Source organism: Podarcis melisellensis (assembly GCF_964234715.1).
Source record: "Podarcis melisellensis genome assembly, chromosome: 1".
NCBI classification, from domain to species: Eukaryota; Metazoa; Chordata; class Lepidosauria; order Squamata; family Lacertidae; genus Podarcis; species Podarcis melisellensis.
The window spans coordinates 116,977,558-116,995,211 of NC_138528.1; the positions used below are offsets into that span (position 1 = coordinate 116,977,558).

Consider the following 17,654-nt stretch of genomic DNA (forward strand, 5'->3'; position numbering starts at 1 on the left):
AGGGCTTTAACAGAGGTTTCTGTTTCTGCGCCAAGAGAAATTTAAGGATTAATTCTTTCCTACTGTGACCATTTTGGCACAATAATGATCTGGAAAGCTGAAAGAAAGCAAAAACATTTGATCCATGTAATATCTGAGTTGGACTATACTTTTTTTAAAATCCAAAAATAAAATAAAAAATTAAAATCCTAGTAATCCAGTTTCCTAAAGGGGAGGACTCCCAGTGCACAAGATGCTGTATTTCAGAAAGATCTATAATTGCTAATAAAGTGCTCTGCTAATAGATACCAAGGCACTTCAGATCTTTTCACACAATCAAATGCATGTGGCCCCCTTTAACTAAACAGTAAAAATGACTAAAACGTTTGAAATGTATGAAAATGTTCTTTCTGTGCCGTGGGTTATGCATGCACCCCAAACTATTCATTCATCAGTTGGCTAGAAAGGAAGGAATGCTTTTATATTTTATATTACAATTTAAGTACAGTGGTACCTTGGGTTACATACGCTTCAGGTTACAGACTCCGCTAACCCAGAAATAGTGCTTCAGGTTAAGAACTTTGCTTCAGGATGAGAACAGAAATCGTGCTCTGGTGGCGCAGCAGCAGCAGGAGGCCCCATTAGCTAAAGTGGTGCTTCAGGTTAAGAACAGTTTCAGGTAAAGAACGGACCTCCGGAACGAATTAAGTACTTAACCCGAGGTACCACTGTAAATTCTGGTTTTATAGGAATATTTTAACTAGATGTAGTAATAAGGTCTACATGCTAGAGTTGTTGAAAAGCCATGTTTTGTGCCTCCCATTTGCTGTAAGGAAAGGGTATAAGGATATGAAATTATTGTGTTTCCCCTCTACAGAAGGAAATGTTCTTGCATGTAGCTTTGCTCCTTTCAGCAAACAATGTAAATGAGAAGTAGTAGATATGGCAACAAAATGAAGCAGAAAATGACACCTGATTTCTTAGTGCATCACTCCAAACATTTTTAAAAATTCCTTCAGTTGTATACTCATTTCACAAACAAGGAGTTGTAATCAGGACCCAGCCAAATTCACCATTCCATTTGTAGGTGACAAATGATGTGAAACAATTTCAGTATTTTTTTCCCTGAACTACAACTACTGGGCCCTGAAACAATTTGCCAGGACAACAGTGGACTCCTCTCTCCGTTTTTTGTGCAAACATGCTTATATAGTTCAAGAGACATTCTTAGGAGGAAATGTGATGAAGGTCAGGGCTCTGTTCCATCACTGCTGATCCCAGTACCAGAGTCAATAGTTTTTGAACGGGGTTTTGTTTTTTGGAGGGAGAAGAAGAAGAGGAAGAATGGAGATGAAATCACTGGCATAAAGAAATGCTCTCTCTCTTTCAAATTGCACTCCTCTTCTGGGAGACAAAATGCCCTTAGAACTGCTGGTTTGCCACAGTCCTAATTGTGACACTGATAAACAACTCTTTTCACTGCTGAGCAAGCATTTTAACATACATGTCCTAAACCGAACAGTGTGCACAGTCAGAGACACAGGTTCTCGCATCCCTGTGGAACACTCACAGAGATAATTTGAAGTAATTCGTATTTGCTATTAGAATTCAGAGAAGTCGTAAGAAAAATTATAGCAGTTAACGTAGCTAAATATCTAAACGAAGCGCAAGAAACAGAACACCATTGCAACATGCTGCTGCAGAAAACTTACATCTTTAAAGAAGTGCTGTAAAGTGGCGAGGCGGGCTTCATACACTGCCGCACACGTATCCCAAGGATAAATCTGCTCCTTTTCAGAGGTTGGCAGCTTCTTGGGCTCAGTAGTATTGCGGCATTGCCCCAAAACTGCAAGAAGAAATAATGTCATCATCAGCAGAGCGGGAAACGAAGCGCAACTGAGGTAATTCTACTCTTTAGTTACAGGTCACATCCGCACACCATATTCTCCCAGCAGGACACGCACTCTTGCCTGGCTAGGTCCATGGCTTCCTAACCAGAGATTTTTTGCTGGCAGAAATGTGTTTGCGAAGTGTGATAATGCACCTTGCTTTCTTGGATAGCAGGTGGAGAGGGTGTGAGCATGGATAGAAACCTCTGGCTTCTGCATGGTCTAGAACACGGCGTCCAGTGCAAAGGTAAGAATCGTGTCTGTTGCCCCACCCACTTGTGTCTCTGACCCTGTCCGTAAGGGGCATGTGGAGGTTGCCATGCTTTGGTTTTATACAACAAAAAGCTCAAGAATATAACCATGTGAGATGGCCATATGTACACTTTTCTTGCAGCTCCTATGAAGTGCAGCAATCACTAAACAGTAAAGGGACCCCTGACCATTAGGTCCAGTTGTGACCGACTCTGGGGTTGCGGTGCTCATCTCGGTTTACTGGCCAAGGGAGCCGGCGTTTGTCTGCAGAAAGCTTCCAGGTCATGTGGCCAGCATGACTAAGCCACTTCTGGTGAAACCAGAGCAGCACATGGAGACGCCATTTACCTTCCCGCCGGAGCGGTACCTATTTATCTACTTGCACTTTGACGTGCTTTCGAACTGCTAGGTTGGCAGGAGCTGGGACCAAGCAATGGGAGCTCACCCCGTCGCGGGAATTCAAACCGCCGACCTTCTGATCGGCAAGTCCTAGGCTCTGTGGTTTAACCCACAGCGCCACCCGCGTCCCTGCAGCAAACACTAGCTGCCATTAAAATATTCTCAGATATCTACCTATCTTCTTCCAACTCAGTAAGCTGTTTCATCAGCCCTACCTGAAGAGGCCTGTAAGAGCACAACTAATCCAGCCGGTCGCTCCTCGGTGGAAGGGCCGCTCTGTCCACAAATAACACAATCATACACCGCTTCAGGGACATGCTGTTCTGCTGTTGCTATCTCCATAGCAATTTCTGCATCTGGTGACTCTAAAGATCAGAGGAAGGAAACTCTATTAGTGAAGAACTGACACTCTCGTAAGTGGGTAAAATGCAAGGTAGGCCTGTCAGTTGGATCATTATACCAATTATAAAATGCAGCGTGTTACTATTTTCCACCTAAGGATGGCCCCTAAATTTAATTTTGTCCACACTGAGCTTTATCTCCATGCTACTATAAATCATGTTTATATTATACACACACACAGAGAGAGAGTAAAGCATGTTCCTTGCAATATTTGGGTGGTAGGACAAGCTTGTCCCCACCTCCACTGCAGGAAGTGACTGAGAAGCTGCTGTATCAGCCAGTTTTGCAATCTATATAGCTGCAGCCAACTTATGTACACAAAAAGAAAAGAAAAATGCACATCAAATAAAACAACCACCACCATCACTGATTTAGTAATTAATGTGCAGGCATTGGAATGTTCTGTGTGTTTCATCTCAATAGCCCCTTATCTAATTCCTGTTTTTTCAATCCAAACTTTGAAAAGTTGGGACCTGGCATGAGACAACGGATGAGAAAAACCAGAAAAACATTTAGAAAGCATCACGTGGGATGTTTCTCTCACTGAGGGACTAGAACAGCGGTGAGGAACACTTACGGCCCGTGGGCCAGATCATTATCTGTCCCCACCCACTTGGACCAACTTTGGCAGGGGAGTGAGACAACCCAGCAGCCAATAAACTGATGTAATCAGATAAATTATAAGTGGGCTGTTCTGCCCACCTGTCAAAGTCCCTTGCAACAGCCAGGTGGTTGCCAGGGACCACAGCACGAGGAGCTGTGCCAGGGCTATGGTGAGCAAAACCCCAAGCATTGGGCTGGCAAAACAGCTTTCTGCAGAGATTGGGTGCACATTCAAGTCCCTGATGGGTAACTCCATTATCACAGGCAAGGAGAAAAGTGTAACCTTGGTCGCAGGGAAGATGCTGTTTTCCTTTAGTTTCTTAATGGCAATGCTGCCAAAATCTAGGGGGGAAACCAGGGAGCAGGAGGAAAAAGAAGCATATTGTCTTTGACATTTAAGATTATTGTTTTTGACACTATATGCACTTTTACCACCACCCAGTGGCAACTGAAAGAACAACAGATGAAATGAATACGGTAGTTTTCATTTTTAAAAACCAACTCATTTCTATATTAATTTCTCTAGTTATGCGCTATAGAAGTGACCCCTGAAAGTATAGTCTTTCCATATTAATTTCTCTCAGGGAAGCTAGACATTATGTAAATAGGAAATAGGAAAACAACATTTCTCCTGTATGTTTTCAACCTATAAAGGAATCCAGGTCACCGTTTCCAAAGATAAAAAAGAATCCCTTAGGAAAGCTTTCCTAATAAATCACTAAAAAAAGGGCTTTTTAACGGCTTTGGAAATATAACGGCAAGTATTTTCAATTGAGTATTGAATATAAACACATTCAAATGTTAAGGCTTGCTGCGACAAGAGAAGTCAACCACACTATACAAATCCAATCATCAATCTACAGAATCATAGGATATACCTCTGTATAGAAAACAATTCATTATTGTTTTAACCATTACATCTGGTTACCCCTCCAGCCACAGGCTGTACAGCCATGCAGAAGGAACACCCTGCACTGAGTATTCCTGTACTTTGACAGATTATTAAAATGTGTGTTTCAACTTTTCCTGCTGAAATCAATAGGATTTGAATACGCAATGTTTTGATTACTAACTACATAACAGCAGGACCAAAGCAACAATAAGGAAGTCACCTCTGCTGTTCAGTATAGGAAAGGAGAAAGCATCTTCAATAATATCACTGATTTATTAGGCAATTGCTATAGCTGCATAAAATTGATTAAATCAACCACTCAACTAAAGATAGCATATCTTGTTAAAGTCTCCTTATTGCTGTAGTGCATGAAAACAGAACACGGTGAGCTACTTTAGATTTTGGCACAAAATCCATGTGCTGTTTAATAACAGCTAAAAAAAAAAAAAAGTTTTCCAAACCAGATTTCAAAGCCACTGCAGTACCGGCCTAAATTAAGAACTTGAATATATTACTTTAAATATAGCAAATGCATAGTTCATAGTTATGCAGTTAGATCATACAGACTAGAGAACATTATATGTAGGTCTAGCTAAAAGGCTACAGCAGCTCAAAAACAGTTATGTGCAAGTGTTATTATTAATTAGATTTAGTGGAATCATGCTCACAGCTTTATTATTAGAGAAGGGAACATTCTCGATGGTTCAGAAATAGCCATTATTTTCCATTATGACCTTTAAAACGGCCTTGGCCCAGTATACCTGAAGGCGCGTCTCTACCGCCAACGTTCAACCTGGACACTAAGGTCCAGCGTCGAGGGCCTTCTGGTGGTTCCCTCACTGCGATAGGTGAGGTTACAGGGAACCAGGCAGAGGGCCTTCTTGGTAGTGGCGCCCGCCCTGTGGAACGCCCTCCCATCAGATGTCAAGGAAATAAACAACTATCTGATGTTTAGAAGACATCTGAAGGCAGCCCTGTTTAGGGAAGTTTTTAATGACTGATGTTTTAATGTATTTTTAATCTTTTGTTGGAAGCTGCCCAGAGAGGCTGGGGAAACCCAGCCAGATGGGTGGGGTATAAATAATAAATTGTTATTATTATTATTATTATTAGTAGCAGCAGCAGCAGCAGCAGTAGTAATGGGTCATATTGAGATTACCCAGGCATTTGTAAGCAACTGGGAAAATAAATGTATACCAGGCTTCCTCAACCTCTGCCCTCCCAATGTTTTTGGCCTACAACTTCCATGATCCCTAGCTAGCAGGACCAGTGGTCAGGAATGCTGGGAATTGTAGTCTCAAAACATCTGGAGGGCTGAGGTTGAGGAAGCCTGATGTTCCTATTACCACTACACTAGGGCAATTGCTACCACTAGCCACAACTGGTTTTTTAAACAGCTAATAGTAGATTACTGTGAATAAAGGAACTGGGGATAAAATGTATGGTTGGTACTCCTAATTGCCCATAGACAGCTTTCAACAATGTCAAATGTACAAATCTTTAAAAACGAAACAGAGCAAAACCTTCAAATCAAATATCAAGTAGCACTAGGTTACTGAAATTATGTTGACCCTTGAGAATAATGCATAACTTGACACTAAATATTGTATGTTTCTGCAACGCCTTAGCTTAAGCACTGGAAACCCCACATGCTAAGTGTGGTTTTTACAATCTGTTAACTGGAAGCAACACTGCTCTTGCAAAGCACTGTGTCCAAGCACAGAAGCAACTCTCAGAATGTTAATATCTTTTGCCCTAGCACAGCATGTGTATTCCCAGACGACGGGTAGAAGCTAATCTATTGTCCTATAAAACCCAGAAGGAAAACCTGTGTCACCTTGCTGTTAAAATGAGTATGTACCTTTCCTACCTGCAACTCCTCAAAAATAATTTGCTCCAGGAATTGAAAGCTGGGCTGCAGAATCACGCTGAGTTAATAAGAGACTAGAAAAAGAGTATTATCCACTTGTCAAAAGGATGTTCCATATGAATTCTCTGGATTAATATTAAATCACAACACATTAAGTTCTGTATATATATATTTTTAAAAATCACAAGAGATAAAATTCTAAAATGAGGTGATTCCACTTGCAAGTCAGACAGTTTTGAAAGTCAGCCATCTGCTGCAATATGGACTGAATGTGTCTTTCTCCACTGACAATAGCAGTGTCACAAAATCCAACCGCTTATACCAGGGATGGGGACTGGTGGGTTTTCCATCAGGTCCTGCTATCCCTGACTTACACCATTGGTTGGCCACTCATGAGTTCTTATGTATGTATTGCATTTTTATTCTGCCTTTCCCACAAGGAACTAGGGAAACCCAGCCAGATGGGCAGGGCATAAAAAATAAAATTATTATCAGTATTATTACTATAAGGAACTCAAGGTGGCATATCCCCAGTTTCTCAGGTAGCTTCCCAACCATGCAGCAACCAGACTGCTTAGACAAAAGCAATAGAGATGACAGATGACTTTGCTGCTATTCTAGCCCTTACACAAAATTGTTTCAGGTCAACACAGAAAATGTCCTACTTCTTGGCTTGTCTTCTCACTCTCTCCAAATCACTTCTGTTTGGCATCAGACACTGGATCTACCAGTTTATCTGCTGAGCCAGAACCTGGGTCTTGGAGCACATTATTGTCTTGATTATTTGATGATGATGATGATGATAAATTATTTATAACCCGCCCATCTGGCTGGGTTTCTCCAGCCACTCTGGGTGGCTTCCAGCAAAATATTAAAAGCACAATAAAATATCAAACCTTAAAAGCTTCCCTAAACAGTGCTGCCTTCAGATATCTTCTAAACGTCAGATAGTTGGGGGTGGAGACACTCCTTCAGGTATACTGGGCCGAGGCCGTTTAGGGCTTGAAAGGTCAGCACCAACACTTTGAAATGTGCCCGGAAATGTACCATCCACCAATACTCCCCACCAAAGTACCCACATCCTACCCTTTAATGATTTCTCGGGGTGGCTTACAAAATGCTCAATCAAGCGATGTGGGAAGTATCTCCAGAATGGACTGGCAAATCCACCCTGGTTAGCACAGTCTGGCTAGAGGAAGTGGAAATGATACAAAGGTTGACTGGGCAGTGCTTGATCAAAAAGCCACTTCCTGAACTCCCTTGCTTAGCTAGAACCCAATCTCCCACCTCTCTTTTTTGAGAAGTGGTTTGGGTAGTAGCCCTGAAGCTTCAGACACACACTATGTGGATACGGTGCTGATAACTCCTGTGTTTCTGACGGATGCCTAGGAGAGATCAGAGAAAATGGTATCCTGTCAGTCCGACAAAATCATCCAGCCATATTTGGTAGTAGTGATGGTATGGAAGTGAGAGCTGGACCACAAAGAAGGCTGATCGCCACAGAATTGATGCTTTTGAATTGTGGTGCTGGAGGAGAGTCCCACAGACTGCAAGAAGATCAAACCTATTCATTCTGAAGGAAATTAACCCTGAGTGCTCACTGGAAGGACAGATTGTGAAGCTGAGGCTCCAATACTTTGGCCACCTCATGAGAAGAGAAGACTCCCTGGAAAAGACCCTGATGCTGGGAAAGATTGAGGGCACAAGGAGAAGGGGACGACAGAGGACGAGATGGTTGGACAGTGTTCTCGAAGCTACCAGCATGAGTTTGACCAAACTGTGGGAGGCGGTGAAAGACAGGAGTGCCTGGTGTGCTCTGGTCCATGGGGTCACGAAGAGTCGGACACGACTAGGCAATAACAATATCTTGAGTGCTAGTAATATAACTGAGGTCCCTGCCAGGTATTTGTGGAGCAATCCTTCAGGAGTTCCATTCACTCTTGGTAGGAGCACTGGGAGATGGCATTTGCACATCATCTCCCCAGAACCTTCAGTGAGCTTGGGGGGCTCCATTTACCCTCCCCTACCATTTCAACCCCATGCACAAAGCTGCTGGGCAAGTTTATATGCAGGATTTGAATAGATTTGAGTAGAGGGCAATCACTACAGTTATGTGGCTAAACCAGAAGACTGAGCCACTTCTTTTATGGCAACAGCAAGAACTTTCCTTGATGGTTCTATGATGAACTCCAGTGGGGAAGCTGTTTCTCGCTCCCTTCAATCTAAATATTCTGTTTCTTATCATTAAATGTGCCCTAGGAAACAATACTTCTTTAGCCTCATTTGCAAAGATCTTGAGACCTGAAAAAAACAACACATTAAGAAAAATGGAGAATAAAACCTTACCAACATCCATGGCGGTTTCCATAAAGCTTTTCTGCCTTGATGCAAATTCAGCCAACAACTTTTGTTGCCTCTCCCTGGCCTTCTGTCGCCTAGGTGAAAGAGAAGAATTGGCAATTGTGAACAAATGCCAAGACAGCTCGATTCATAAGCTCAGTTTTTAGGTTGGTAGAGTACAAGAAGATCTTAAACGTTGCATAAAACCTGAAACTATCATTTTGCCAGATGTTATTGCATGTCAGTCTCCCAAGACCCCAAAGCTTTAATGACCAAATATACCAGAAGCCCTTGATGTATGCTTGCCCTCTACCTCTTCCTTCTCCTCTTAGTTGAACTCCAGACAAGTATAAGACAAGAGTAGAACATGCTCCATCCGCACTGCAGAGAGGGCTTTATTGACCACACTTTATTAATTGATTAAAATATATCCTCCATCCAAGCATTTCAGAGTGGGACACAGTAGTAATTAAATCAACAACTCCCAACTGCAGATCAGGAATGGATGCACAATGAAACAGTAAAGAATCTTAAAAACAAGCAATGGCCACTACAAATGGCTAGAATAACCCGGTTTTAGCCTGACACCAAAATAAAAAGATTGGTGCCAAAGTGGAGGACATTCTGAAAGTAGGGCACCACTACAGAGGAGACCCTCTCCCACATAACAGCATGTTGTGTAACACATCAAGACAGTATGCTAAGGAGCCTTGGCCTTCCCTGGAAAATCTCAAGGCTTGGTCAAGACAGTGTGGGGAGAAGTGTGATTGCAGATGTGTCAGATTTATTATTATTATAATCAATTAAATTTGTATACCACCTTCTGTCCATAGATCTCGGCGGTTCACAACATAAAAATCCAAGATTTATTTTAAAAAAGCATTCACAGCAGGATGAAATGTACGCAGAAAATGAATGTTGGTATTATTAGGAACCTGACTCAGTTAAAACGCACAACCAAAAACCATGCTTTTACTGTCTCAGAGAAGGATGTGAGCTTCCCTAAAAACTCTAGAGAAACAGCACAAAAGGCTGCAGAAAACGTAATTACACAGCTAGTAGAATTGTTAACTTGACAGCACAAACCTCTTGTCAAGAACAAATCAGAATTCTTCTGCCCTAGATACAATGCTTTTTTGCCATTATCCTGTCACAATAATGGACTAATTAGCTGCCGATATACGCAAAGGACATGGCACCAAATATTTTTCATAGCTTTAACAAGCGCGTAAATCCTCTCATACAAATTGTGGCTTTCGGTGAGAGGAATACTACACAAGGAAGTTTTTATTCCCATTTTTTAAAAATTATGTAACTTATGCAGTTAACCTTCTAGATCTTCAAGGATACCAAAGATTTAGCTTATGCAATTTAAAATCACCGTCACATCGTCAGCATCACTTATTATATGACAAGTGCAACTGAGTACCCAGTTAAGCACAATTTAGTCCCATTTAAGGAGGGTGTATCAGGGACATGAGGCAGCTTTCATAATACTGAAACCCCCCCCCCCCGGGAATTCCTCTCAGCGCATGCTATGCCTTTGCTAAACAGGCTAACTGTAAATAGAGACCCTTAATAAGGAGGCCATAGCAAACTGACAAATTCAGTACAGCTCAGTGATTTTCTACCATGGCCCAGGGGGCTCCGCACCATGATTGAAAAAATATTGCAAAGCAGCACTGCTGAATTCTTCTTTAGCTCCATGCCTTGGTTTCTATGGCAACGACTTATGTGGGTGATGTCAAGTTTGTCTTTGCAGGATGAAGAAACCAGAAAATAGGTCATCATTGACTGCTCACAGCCTGCTCCGTCTTCGTTATGGCAAACTGGACTCTGTATTCCTACCGACTTCCTTCCACACACTGAGGTCACACAAAACAGCTTAATTGCCTGCGGAGATTCATCTTCGTTTTGGATTTACACAAAAGCATATGTACGCAGCACCCCGCTCCCCTCCCCGTCCTCTCCTGTCAAGGCTTTTTGCAAGCATCATTTCCTCTACTTCCAGGAGTGAGCTATTGCCGTATGTAGCTAAAACAGCTGCATGGCCTATACAAACGTATGAAAAGGATCTGCAGAACTGAGGGAGCCCCAAGGTGTGTGCAAGTGCAAGGGGGGGGGCAACCCCTAAATATCAACAGCAACAAATGTTGCAGTGCGAGGAGTGATCCTTGCTCCGGGTTCCAGCCATTCAGTTCCATATCCCCTCCTCCCCAAAATAGTCCTTCAGAATTCTGCAGCCACCAGGCACACTCAATCCTCATTAGGCCAATTTGGATTTTTAATTAATTGCCCACCCTTCCCCTTAAGGTCGCAGGGTGAATTACGACAATTAAAACACAATATTTTTGGGGGGGAGGATTAAGCAATTTGAAATCATGGAGATAAGGCGATTCCTAAAAAAATATACATTTCACGGCAGCTCCCACGCTTTCCCAATACAGTGGTGCCTCGCTAGATGAAAAGAATTCGTTCCGCGATTCTCTTCGTCTAGCGGTTTTTTCGTCTTGCGAATCAAGCCCATTGACAGCTTAGCGGATTAGCGCTACAGCTGTCAAGCGGCTTCCAGTGATCAGCTGTTAAGCGGCTTATCAGCGGAACAGCTGATAAGCGGCTTAAGAAAAGGGCGAAAAAAGCGAAAAAAACCCGCGGGGGGGATGCAAGATTTTTTTCGTCTTACGAAGCAACCCCATAGGGAAATTCGTTTTACGAAGCGCCTCCAAAACGGAAAACCCTTTCGTCTAGCGGGTTTTTCGTCTTGCGAGGCGTTCGTCTTGCGGGGCACCACTGTATTTAAGAGTCTGCGGAGAGGAATGGCAGCATGAAACGGATCGTCCAGTTAAGAGATGACCGCTTTGGGCTATTTTGGATCTGTAGGGGAAGCGCTAGGGCTATGCGAACCTCTGAAAAAAACCCATGGAAGAGTGGGGTGTCGAGGAGACCAACTGAACGGGGAGTAACTCGCCGCAGCTTCCCTGCTACCTTGCCGCTGTGTTAGCAGCGAGTTGGGGGGGGGGACAAGAAGCGGCTTGAGTCCATTCAACAGGGAGGGGGAAAACTAGAAAATGAATGCTAAGTGGTGATATTGAATGTTATGAGAAAAGAAAATCAATAAAAATTATTTTAAAAAAATATATATTTAAGAGTCACACAGTATGTTTGCGGCATGGAGTAGCTGCAGCACAACTCTGTACAAATACAATCAATCAATCAATCAATCAATCAAACCACCATGAGCATTGTTTTCAGAAGCCCCATGGCAGACAGGAGTGAGGAGAGGAGTTTTCCACATCCCAGCATTGCCCCAAATGGTCACGGAGAATCAATGCTGGTTTGGGGAGGAACTGCCAGCACAGGTCCTTCCACATGCCCCATGACTTTTGATGTTCTTTCCTCTGCAAAGAGGGACACAGTTGGCGCTGTGGTCTAAACCACTAAGCCTAGGGCTTGCCGATCAGAAGATTGGTGGTTCAAATCCCCACGACGGTGTGAGCTCCCATTGGTCTGTCCCAGCTCCTGCCAACCTAGCAGTTAGAAAGCACCCCCCCCCCAAAGTGCAAGTAGATAAATGGGTACTGCTCTGGTGGGAAGGTACACGGCGTTTCCGTGCGCTGCTCTGGTTTCGCCAGAAGCAGCTTAGTCATGCTGGCCACATGACCTGGAAAAACTGCCTGTGGACAATTGTCGGCTCCCTCGGCCAATAAAGCGAGATGGGCGCCGCAACCCCAGAGTTGTTCGTGACTGAACTTAACTGTTAGGGGTCCTTTACCTCCACAAAGAAATGCTGCAATGGCTCCCAAGTAACTTCGTGATTTGATGGTCAGGTGGAGTGAGAAGCAGCATGAAAGGCGTGGAGGGAGGGGCCTGGCCCCCATTTCACCACACACTGGGGGTGGGGATCCACAAAAAGAGTCAGGATGACACACAGTCTTGCCTGCTCAGGTTATTCTATCAGGTAACTGCTAGTGCAAAGAAACGCAACAGTATAGGTCGCAATGTGACTCTTATGAAAGCTCATGTGTGGGTATCACACTAAGCACACACTGCCAGTAAGGTTTAGAGGGGGGAAATGTGTTTTATAGCACTGTTTGGTTTGCAAACAGTCTGGTTTGCATACGTTTTGGATTACAAACACGTCAAACCTGGAAGTGCGTGTCCCGGTTTGTAAACTTTTTTGGATTACAACCCATTTTGGGGGGATTACAGTGGTACCTCAGGTTACATAGGCTTCAGGTTACAGACTCCGCTAAGCCAGAAATAGTGCTTCAGGTTAAGAACTTTGCTTCAGGAGGAGAACAGAAATCGTGCTCCGGCAGCGTGGGAGACACCATTAGCTAACGTGGTGCTTCAGGTTAAGAACAGTTTCAGGTTAAGAACGGAACTCCGGAATAAATTAAGTACTTAACCCGAGGTACCACTGTACAAACAATTATGCTTTGGAGGCCCCATTGCCGAAAGTGCGCCTTGGGTTACAACCTGCTTTGGTTTACAAACAGACCTCTGGAACGGATTATGGTTGTAAACCAAGGTACCCCAGTAGAATCAATGCATGCACGCCCACACCCTTAGAACTGCAGCCCTGTTAAGACAGTGGAGGGCAGATTATGGCAACATTTTCCCTCTTGAGACATGGGTAAAAGGGGAAAGGAAATGCAGCAATCACCCATTTCCCTAGCTCCTCCTGCCAGTCAGTTTTCTTCCAGCATCAACAGTAGTTGACAATAGTCAAGTCTACTGCCAACCAGTGCCCTGAATTCATAAAGGTCTCAGATGAAGAATTAGAAACCTGTTAACACAGAATACTGTCAAACTTCCTAATTGGTTCAAACACTGAAATAACCCCCCTCCCCGGCACCGCCGCCACCAATTACCTTTCTTCTTTGTCCAAAATTTTCTTCTCTGCCGGACTAATCTTTTTTGGTGGTACAGGTGGAGTCACTTTTCTACATATTTCTTCAATTATACGTTTGTTCAATCTGCTCTGAAGTGCAGCTTTCAATAAAATCCTTTCCACCGCAGTCATTCCATCCCCATGTAAGTACTTAGGGTTTTCGCACTGAATTAACGTTTCCATGTCATCCAGCCAGGGTGGGTAATAAGAGTTCTGCTTTCCTGACAGTTTATGGTGAAGCTTCACTAGCAAAGACAATATGCTTTCCTTGATTTCCAAGATAGCTGTTGTCAGCTGGGGAGTTGCACCTGGAGCAGACCACTTCATTGAAGTCTTGGGTCGAACAGCCTGGTTGGCTTCCGTAGTATTCCGATTGATGATTTCCTGAAACTTCTTTCTGCGCTCTGCAACCAGACTGAAGACTTGTGCTGTTCCTGAATTCTTAAGGGGGAAAAAATAAGAAAAGGGCATTAGATACAGTAATCAGTAAGTATGAAAACTACAAGCTAAACTAAAATTACATTTAAAATAATTTCAATTTGTTACTTAGCTGTCTAAAACAAAAACTGCCACACCTTAAAAGTACATTCACATTTAAAATATACTTCACAATCTCCCAAGGCTGGTGCACACATACAACTCCCAAATGCTTAACGAAGTAATGCAATTAAAAGCAGGCCACAGGATCATCTGCCTCTCCAGCTTTCCCTTCTGAAGAAGCCATCCTGCCCCCCGCTTATCTTACGCACAATTAAGTACAGTCGTACCTTGGTTTTCGAACAGCTTAGTTCTCAAACGTTTTGGCTCCCAAACACTGAAAACCAGAAGTGACTGTTCTGGTTTGTGAACTATTTTTGGAAGCCAAATGTCTGACGGGGTTTCTGATTGGCTGCAGGAGCTTCCTGCAGCCAATCAGAAGCCACACTTTGGTTTCCAAACATTTTGGCAGAGGCATGGACTAGGATTAAGCCACGATACTGAGTTTGGATACAACAAATCACAGTTAACACAAGCCAACGTAAAACCATAATTTCAGGCAGTGGTTTGTTGACCTCACACAAACCATAATTAGTTGGCTTGGGTGGGTTAAAGCTGAACAAGCTATGGTTTAGGGTTGTATCCAAACCCAAATATGATCAGCAGTTAAGTGTAACCAAGGTTCTCTCAGATTTCCAGTCTTGGTTAGCCTTAATCATAACCAAATGTAGTTGCAGATGTTAAGCTCAGTCACGGTTAAGGGCAGCAGAGGAAGGACTGGGGAAATTAGCACTTCTAAAGGCAGGGGGAAAGTAATCCCACAGCCTGCTCCAAACTGCTTAACACTTTTGAACATTCCAATATGTATGCAGTAAAACAAAACCACCCCCACCCCCCCAATACACAAAGTTTACAGCTAAAAAACTTTATGATTAAAAAGGCTCCAGTCCCTTTTCAAAAGCTTGGAATACCACTGTGTACATTCTACTATGAGAATTGTTATAAATTTGAGATAGGTATGTAGAAAAAAAGAGCACGTTGCTTTATTTAAAGAGGGACTAGGGGGTGTTATCGGCTCTGCAGGTGGGTCAAAAAAACCATGTGCATTTTACAGCTGCAATTTTTGTTAAAATTTGTTCTATACCACAGGGGTGGCCAACTCCCAAGAGACTGCAATCTACTCACAGTTAAAAACTGGCAGTGATCTATCCCCTTTTTTGGGGTTCAGGTCAAAGTTGTTGAGTTGTTTCTGGGAGGAGGTAAAATGTTGTGCTTTTTTTTTTAGGGGAGCCAGAGTTGTTCAGCTACCTTGGGGGGGAGCCAATGATCTACCAGTGATCTGCCACAGACGTCCAGTGATCAACCGGTAGATCACAATCTACTTGTTGGACATACCTGCTATACCATGACAAATGTGATTATTTTACGGAGTTGCTGCTCGGTCCTTAAAAAATAACTGTGACGCTTGCCTTCCATTAAGCATTTTCCTTTTAGCATAGCCTTGCTGCTAATGAAATATGTAGTAGTGTATACTTGATTTACTATAAGAAAATGAGCCTTAGCTCTGTTCTTCGCCATCCCTCCACCCGAAAAGGTGGCAACCCCATTATGAATTGGCTATAAATCATTCAAACAAGTTAATCCTGTGTTCACAAAGATGAATCAACTAACCATTTATCATTTCAAGTAATTTCTAACAAGATTGAGGGCCAGGCTTATTGAAAATGGGAAGCTAAAGAGCAGGAGCATTATTAAATGTTAGCAAGAACCGCAGCAGAAATTCACACACACTCAAAGCAGCCAGTATTTATTCCAACAGGCTAGCAATTCTCCCCCCCCTTTTTTTTAAAAAGGTTATCTCCAGCAGATGGCACAATTAATTTGCAACCAAAAAGGATTGCCATGTTCTAGGCCAATGCACTTTTTTTTTAACACAATCGTTAGAAATATGCAATGGCGGCTATTTCTTAATAACATTCTTGAAAAGACTGTGGAATTGCAGGGAAGTTAGGGTCAGCACAGCTAAAGCCATCTTGCCATTAGAACGCAAGATACACAGAATTCTACCTCTCTCTGAAGTCCTTTAGGCCGCCTGGGATTCTGGGAAGTTCAAGGGAAAAGGATGGTATTAAAACAGCCTAGGAAATGTGATTATTACATACCAGGTCTTGAAGTATCACATACGAACAGCTATATGTTCAGCAGAGCTTAATTCAACCACATTGACCAATATTGACTTATGAGATCCTAAACCGTAATAATAAATCTGCAAGATCTCATCCTTACCTGAGAAGCTGCTGAGCCATCGGCGCTCGTACTTGCAGGTGGTTCTCTTTTCACCTCTGGGGCCGTCTCTGGGACTCTGACGCGCACGTAATTAATGAAGTGGCGCATGTTAGACACCAAGTTATTCCCTGGGAACCAACTATCGTGGCAGCGCTCTTGTCCTCCCATGGAATCCTGGCACATCAGCCATTAAACAAACAAAAACAAAGCAGGCCATCAGCACCAGATGTGGTCAGTCCGCACATGGAGGAAAATTATTCCTAAATAAATGGGGCTGCCATCTTAGTATTTACAGAGCACTAAGTGCTGGGAAAAATACTCCCGAAATACTAAGGTGGCAGTACTATGCAATGTTACGCGCCATATACATTCTCCCAATATTATTATTTATTGAATTTCTATACCGCCCTATACCTGGGGGGTCTCAGGGTATAATAAAATCACATAATAAAATCCAGATATAAAACCACAAAATACATAAGAAAAATAAAAATAACAACCCAACAGTGCCCTCCACCACAAAAAAACAGATTTTAAAAGGGCATAGGATGTAAATCAAATTAACCAATGGCCTGGTTAAAAAGGAACGCTTTTGCCTGCGCCTAAAGGTGTACAATGAAGGTGCCAGGCGAACTTCCCTGGGGAGAGCATTCCACAGACAGGGAGCAACTGCAGAGAAGGCCCTGTTCTCGTGTTGCCATGATAGCCTTGTGAAGTATTGCTATCCCTGTATGGCACCTGGTGAGCTGAGGCTGTTTAGCTTGCCTAAAGCCACCCGGTGGGCTCATGACTGAGTTGGGATTTTCAGGCTCTGAGCTCACTGCACTAGAAGTCTTTGAGTTACTCCTAGGGGCCAACTTCCACCCACAATGAGCAGCCCACCATTAAAATAAGGCTTTGAAATGATAGTGGATTACATCCAGAATGTCCTCCCACCAACAGAGGGACTCATTCTGCCTGTGGAAGGGCAGTCTTCTCCAACCCAGAGTTCCCAGATGGGAGTGTAGTCCATCTGAGGACCCAAGGCTGGAGAAGGACGGTCTGGGGCCTTCTTTAATGAGCTCACTTTTCATGCAAGGAGTTCAAAGTGGTGAACATGCAACCCTGTGAGGTAGGTTAGGCTGAGAGTGAGTAGCTGCCCCATGGTCACCCCATGAGCTTCATGGCTGAGTGGGGATTTGAACCCTGGTGTGCGGGTGGCACTGTGGGTTAAACCACAGAGCCTAGGACTTGCCGATCAGAAGGTCGGCGGTTCAAATCCCCACAATGGGGTAAGCTCCCATTGTTTGGCCCCTGCTCCTGCCAACCTAGCAGTTTGAAAGCACATCAAAGTGCAAGTAGATAAATAGGTACCGCTCCGGCGGGAAGGTA

General features: G+C 43.3%; 1 protein-coding gene across 1 annotated transcript in view; it reads right to left on the reverse strand.

Annotated features, from left to right (window-relative positions):
• Positions 1 to 17,654, reverse strand: part of UBR3 (ubiquitin protein ligase E3 component n-recognin 3) — an 88,875-nt gene that overhangs the window by 32,381 nt on the left and 38,840 nt on the right. Inside the window, exons 22-26 of the mRNA XM_081899503.1 lie at positions 16,284 to 16,457; positions 13,501 to 13,961; positions 8,633 to 8,721; positions 2,735 to 2,884; positions 1,692 to 1,825 (exon numbers count right to left, since the gene is read on the reverse strand). Coding sequence (XP_081755629.1) covers positions 1,692 to 1,825; positions 2,735 to 2,884; positions 8,633 to 8,721; positions 13,501 to 13,961; positions 16,284 to 16,457 — 1,008 coding nt within the window. The remainder of the gene's footprint in view (positions 1 to 1,691; positions 1,826 to 2,734; positions 2,885 to 8,632; positions 8,722 to 13,500; positions 13,962 to 16,283; positions 16,458 to 17,654) is intronic.